The sequence below is a fragment of the Labrus bergylta genome, chromosome 16 (genome assembly GCF_963930695.1).
Source record: "Labrus bergylta chromosome 16, fLabBer1.1, whole genome shotgun sequence".
In the NCBI taxonomy this organism is placed as follows: Eukaryota; Metazoa; Chordata; class Actinopteri; order Labriformes; family Labridae; genus Labrus; species Labrus bergylta.
Window position 1 is genome coordinate 17,754,975 of NC_089210.1, and position 6,931 is coordinate 17,761,905.

The 6,931-nt window shown below is 40.9% G+C and overlaps 1 protein-coding gene across 1 annotated transcript; it reads left to right on the plus strand.

Moving 5' to 3' along the window:
- Window positions 1-1,144: 1,144 nt before the first annotated feature.
- On the plus strand, window positions 1,145-6,533 carry lgals2a (lectin, galactoside-binding, soluble, 2a). Its single transcript, XM_020653670.2, has 5 exons — window positions 1,145-1,162; window positions 2,426-2,495; window positions 4,875-4,954; window positions 5,559-5,730; window positions 5,909-6,533. The coding sequence occupies exons 2-5, from the start codon at window positions 2,487-2,489 to the stop codon at window positions 6,053-6,055; spliced, it is 408 nt and encodes a 135-aa protein (XP_020509326.1). The 5' UTR covers window positions 1,145-1,162; window positions 2,426-2,486; the 3' UTR covers window positions 6,056-6,533.
- Window positions 6,534-6,931: the final 398 nt, after the last annotated feature.

Below are 6,931 nucleotides of genomic sequence, written 5' to 3' on the forward strand. Positions count from 1 at the left end.
GTAAGCTAGAAATCAGACGGCAGACGGACAGGTCACAGGTCTACAGCAGAAATCATCACAAACACTTAAAGTCCTTTCACACTCTTTCACAGATCTTTCAATGTTGAGGTCACACCGAAAACATAAAGGCTTTATATGTGATTTTTGGTTCCAGCAGATGTCGCCCTTGGGCACCAACATGCAACCAAAACAACTCGGGGTACATTGTTGTGTTAGCATGCTAATGCTAGCGATCTTTATTGTGCTCGTATCTTCACACTGCATGTAAATTTACCTGAAATGAGCGTGATCTAGAAACACAGTTAAGCAGTGAGTACAGTATGTTATTCTTCTTTTCTCTAGTCCCTCAATTAAACAACTTTTATACGTGAGGGGAGGAGTCAGCCGCTGTCCTGGCGATGTAAACAAACTGAAGATAAGACTCTAAAAACTCTGAAAACATCACAGACAGTGGGACTCGGGTGTTACACACATTGTAGACAGTCATGACTCACAGAGTTATTTTCAGAGGATATACTTGATTTATATTACATTTAAGTGTGAAAAATCACATATAAAGACTTTAAGGACACAAAACAAATTGATTTTCATTCTCAAATCTGATTGGTCCATTTATTGACAGGTAGAGCTGGTAGATATCATTTATTGCCCAAACCTTCACCAAGTAAGTAAGTAGCAAGTAAGTAGTAGTTTATTTATATAGTGCCTTTCAAGAACAGACATCACAAAGTGCTTCAAAATAAAGAATTAAACGAAGATAATACCAACAGACAGTCACATAATACTGCTGTTTTTTTAAGTGTTCACAGAGGTCAAGGCTCTCAGTTTTGGGAGAAGACAGTTTCAAAATGTAGGTGCCACAACCTCAAAGTGTAGATTGGGTTTCTACAGCATGTTTAACAACAGTGACTGAGAATGATCTGTCAGATAAATATGAAGAGAACCAGTCTAAGCCTGTTCCAGAGACACCCACCAACTGCTTGAGTCTCTCAATCAACACACTGTGCTCCACAGTGTCCAAAGCGGTCTCTGAGGTCTAGGAGGAGGACCAGGTCTGAGCATTCTCCAGCATCAGCAGATCATTAGTGACCCTAAAGAAGAATGGCTCTGGCGGAAACCTGACTGAAATGTATCTAAAATGTCCTGTTCATCCAAGACAGATGTAAGTAAGCTGGTTAGCAACCACTTTTACTCAGACCTTAGAAATTAAAGCAATGTGGATATAGGCCTGTAGTTCTCAGGGACAGAAGTCAAGATTTGTTTGCAGCGAAGAGGATAGAACCAAACCAGATATGAATGAGTTATTGATTATAGAGCATAGATATGGGCCAGTCGAGTCTAGACTTTTTTTTTTTAAGCAGAGGAGTGGGTATGATGTCGAGGGAACTGGAAGATGTTTTCACCTATTATTTTTTTTCAATTCGTTTAAAGAGACCGTGGAAAAGTTCTCCAAAATCGGTGGCCCGAGAAGGACAATATGATGGAGGAGAAAATGAAAGAAAATCATTTCACTCATTAACAGAGGAAATTGGGACTGTTTATTATCATCCATCCACTCAAATGGTGATGTGCTTTAAACCCAACAGACCACTTAACGTTGACCGTGTGTAAGACAGGAAGAAAACAGACACTGACATGTGACTTCTGTATTACAAATAACACACACTATCTCAGGGGTCTGCATGAGAGGCAGTGACAAAGCATTTTAGACAACCTGGGATGAGGAATTAAAAAAAAAAAAGAAAAAAAAAGAAGCTATTACTGGCTGAAAATGATTGCAAGGTAGATATTATCAGATGTCCATAGAGAGACATGGACACTGTTTATCATCATCCAACCACTCTAATGGTGATGTACTTTTATTCCTCTTCATTATAGTTATGCCCTCAGAGTCACTGCAGCTGTGTCCGTTCTATCAGAAGATACAAATCTGGCCTGTTGCTGCTGCCTGTGAGTCAGAAAGTGATCATTTTCAGGATTGACTCAACATTTCTACATTTCACTTTGTCCTATTTTCGTTTCCCCCACTGAGGCGTACTTTCTCTCTCATGCTGCCGTACGATCCTACATACGTTAAGTGGGCATTAAGGTTGTTTCCTGTGCAAAATATTTAGTCGTCTCCCTGGCAACAAATACATTTCTATTTCGGTCTGCACTCTGGCTCGTGTTTCCTCTCTCGCAATCAGACTCAACAGCATCAGGTTACAATGTGACAGCCTGTTGTCAAAAAATGACATACCACTGACCGCTTAATTTCATCATGCTCTGAAAGCATTTGGCAAGCTTTGGATTTATTGTCAACTTAATTATTTTCGGTGCATTACTATTCTTGTACACTATTGGTAGGATGGCCTGATTGTATTGGCTGCTTGAAATGTCACTCAGTCTGCAGGAAACGCCCACACTGTATATATCTTCTTTTCAGGGTGAGGCCAGGCCCTGCTGCACTCTCACTCCTCCTCAGCTGACCAACCGAATCTGCAAAGATGAATCAAGTAAGTGTCTTTTCAACTGGATGTTTTTTTTTTGCTCCTGCACTGATTGTTCACTGTTATGATTCAAGCAGTTTGAGATCATGTTCTAAAAAAAGTGGAAGTAACAGCTGTTTGACATGTGCTAGCTCACATTGCTGTATGCCAATGCTGATAATAAAACTGCACCGGCTAAACTCTGCTTTATCTAAATGTCTATACTGCACTTGTATTTTTAATGTGTAGTTTTAAGATGTCTGAGTTTGTATGATTTCCTTTTATGGTCAAAATATTCACCAGAGAGCTCAAGTATCCACATTGTCCCTCTTGTAACTCATTCACATACACGTTTTCTCTACTGCTGCAAAATGCACGACATTGAAGTGAGCTGTCTAGGTTGTAACATTGATCCTGCACTAATTGAATTACTCTAAAATGCCTGTTTACATTTGTCCATTTCATTCCAATGATCACCTCAGTCTTCATGTCTGGAGCCAAGCACAGGCTGCAATGCTTCTCTGCTCCCTCTCTCTCTCCCTGCACTCATAAACACAGTAGATTACAACAAAGGCCCTGTATCATTCTGCCTTTTTGTTGGCTACAGGGTTAAGCATGTGTTTGGAAAGGAGACAGCTGCAGGAGCATCGGGTTCACCATCACGTTAAAGGACCAGAGAAAGAAAGTCACCATCATGAGGAGAGAACTTAAACTTTTGTAGTGAAGGAGTCTTCAGTGCAGCTTTTTGGAGAGTTCATTCAGTGGATGTCTCCTGCACTATTAAAGTTCTGCTTAGTCTTAATATAGTGAATTCCTGCAGGATGATCTGTACCTTCTGGGTTTAATATTTGGAGTTTGAAACTGTTAGTTCGTTGGCTGCCAGGTATTATCCCCCCCATCTGTGAGGTGTGTCACTTAGACAACATAGTCTGCAGATTCCTTTAGGTCGCAGCGTCTGCCAGTCCTCAGCCGCTCCCCTCTCAGCTCGAGCTTCAGTGCTATGTCTTGTTCATGCACTTTACAGTCAAACTCTATCATGGAAGGAATGTCGAACTCACGTCATTCTATATATTTAACCTTCATTTTTACGTCATGGTTTGGTTTCCTCGACTCTGTGTTTCTCACCTCATGTTCTGCCAAATTCAACATCTAGCAGTAAGGGTGCTCACAACTCAAACAGGTCATTTACATTCTTGCTCTGGTTTCTTGAAAGACAACATTTAAAATGCAATTTGCCATCAAGACCAAATCACTTTTGCAAAGTTAAAAGTTTTAATATTTTCTCAAAGCTACGGAAGCCCAAAGGGGACACACATTCATTCATTTTATTTCCTACATTTTCCTGTGATAACGAATACATTTTGGTAGTTTTCACAAGATTTCAACTTCTTTCTCTTGTCATCTTCTAAAAACAACGTTGGCTGTCCCGTGATAATGAGTGAAATTCTCTAGATGTCGAGAAAGCGGCTGAAATGACTCCTTTTCACATGAAAATTAATGTTGTTTTTCCCTAGATACAGTGATAAATAAGTTGAGATCTTGAGAAATCTAACTCAATTTCACTCGTCATCACGGGGAAAACAGAGTTAAAAGAAATTTATAAATGCATGTCTGCTTCCGTACAAAGCAGTCACAGATAACAAAACACACAAATGACTGAAAAACTGTAAATAAAATCTGTCTCATTGGTCAGTATTTGTCTGGTTTTACAATAAACAACAGCTACGGGCGTTATTTGGAAAGCTCAGAGTCCCACTCTTTAAATAAATGTTTGACTTTATTGTGAAAATCATAAATCCTCAGCGGGGCGGCTGTTTTTGAAATTGTGGTCCTTAACCACTGACAGTTCCACCCCCTGATACATCATGAGGCAAAGTCAGTAAATGTTAAGTAGCAGCGATCTGTGTTTCACAACCACAGAATTGATTGCTCAAGTATAATTTCCTATTTGGGCACAGCTCAGTATTCCCTTGCCACATGTACAGTAGCAGCTGCAGAGCTGACGGTTTCTGCTGTGCTCAGCCTTTATTTCCATTGTGCACCTCCATCCAGTTCAGCTCTTATAGGAAAAATTGACTCAGTCCAACAGTTTTACCTCATCAGTTCTCAACATTTAGCCTCTGCCAAAATCTGCAGAAAGGAAAAAGAAGGCAGCCTGAGCAGCAGTAGTATAGGACAGAGCAGAGAGTGTTGTAACCGGTTGGTCAATGGGAGGATAATTGAAAACACATGTTGAGTAATTTCTGAGGATGAAGTGAGTTGGCTGAGGCCGCTCATGGTGCTTGTTCCTTGCCTGGAGCTGCAATAATGATCGGCTCTAGTCAAATCCTGAAAGTATTTATTTACACACAATAATGTTTTATATCACAACCCTCCTCCTCTGTTTTTTTTTTTTTTTCTGCACAGGGTATGATCATAAAGAACATGTCCTTCAAGGTCGGGCAGACCCTGACCATTGTTGGAGTCCCAAAGCCTGATGCTACAAAGTGAGTACATGATCTTTATATTATGAGACAAATGCATCACAATCAAAGTGGAAAAAAAAAAAAGACCCTCTGGTTCAGAAATATTTGGATCACTTACAACTGCCTCCCGTGTCTCCAGACAATGAGTACTTTCTGTAGATGTCTGCAGGGTTTGGCAGACTGGTTGATGGGAAATGTTTAGACGCCAAGCCGTAAGGGTGAAGCATATTTCCCTCAAAATGATTTGGACTTAAGTCGAGTTTCACTTCTGATTTGGCTATGGCTGAAAGTTTGCAACTTATCAAACACATTCTTCTGTGTTTCTGTCTAATTCTTCTTCTTTCATTAAATGTCTGCTCTTATCTTGATTTTCCCTGTGGAGTTCAGTCGCTGGCCTCATCACAAGCACCATTATTTATTTACACTGCCACAGCACAGAGATGTAGGTGTTATCTTCCCCTCAGTAATGTGGGTGTGACGAGGCTAATAGTTAGCAGATGACAAGTGAAACAATGCAAAGCAGACGAGGCTGTCTTAGGGGTTTTTGTGCAAAGGGCATCCTCTCACCTACTTCCTCAACGAGAGGCCATGACTAAATGAAATAAATATTGACTCTGTGCCTCAGTTTTGCAGTGAACATCGGCCCCGATGAGAACCAGTTCACGATGCACCTCAACCCTCGCTTTAACGCGCACGGAGACGAGAACGTGGTGGTCTGCAACTCTTACCAGGGAGGCAACTGGTGCGAGGAGCACCGCGAGGGGGGGTTTCCCTTCGTGCATGGAGAGGAGTTCAAGGTGAGAGTTTTTCTGAGTGGGTGTTTTAACCCTGCATGTGTGTCTGCAGGCATGTGTTCAAACCTATTTTGTTCTCCTAGTGACCTCTGTTGGCAAAAGTGAGAAATTGTACCTCAACAATAACATAGAATAGCATAGAGTTGGAAGATGTTAAGTTTGCACATTTTGTACCTTACAGATCGTCATCAAGTTCACCCCTGCAGAGTTCGTGGTCACTCTTTCAGACGGCTCCACAATCTGCTTCCCCAACCGCATGGCCGCTGAGAAGTACTCCTTCTTCAGCTTCGACGGAGAAGCTCGCATCACCAGCTTCGAGATCAAGTAGTGTTTTAGATTCTCTATTCAGCTCTATTTCAATGAATCTACAGCATCAGGTCACTTATAGCCTCAGCTTGTATCTGCCATGCATTCTGTACATGTGGATTTAGTACAGTGCCTTAAATGCTTACAACTCAAATATGCAAGATTTTAATCTTCTGACATGTGCAGACAAAAGGCAAGCATTGCAACAAAAAAAAAGATGGATAGTTTAAGCTACACAGCTGCACAAACAGAAACACACACAGTATAGTAGCTGCAAACACAAAGTCATCCCCAAGGCCATGTCATCTGACTCTTATTGGATTTGCAGTTTGCATTGTTTAGTCGAAAAAGTGCCAAATAAAATGTGATCATCTGTTCTGTCTGTGTCTTGAAATGCGACACGCTCTCCTGTTTTTTTCCCTCCCAGACATTCCAGATTTATAATTGAGTTTAATGCTTTCCTTCACCTCATGCATTAAAGCATTTAATGTTACCATAAACGTGGACTTCTGTGATTCTTTAAACCTTTTACACATGTACATTATCTATGAGGACGCTCCTTCCACACCCAGTGAGAAAAAACATCCCTTGCCCTCTGTGCATTGTTCATTTGAGGTGGTAAATGTACCGTAATTTACCTGGAAATAAACTGCATGTGACATTTTATTTCATCCATATGCATAATAAAACCAACCCCCCCCCCCCCAGCTCTTTGCATACACAGCACTCCAAACGTTAATACCATGCAGACGCTTGTGAAAGCAGAAGTGAGCTATATTTACTCGAGGGCTGGTTCCATATTTTCTTGTGATGATTTATTTTGACCTGCAGGTTCCTGACATCCATCTTTAAAATAAATCAAGTCCAGTTTTCACCACAAATGGACGGAAATTGTCGA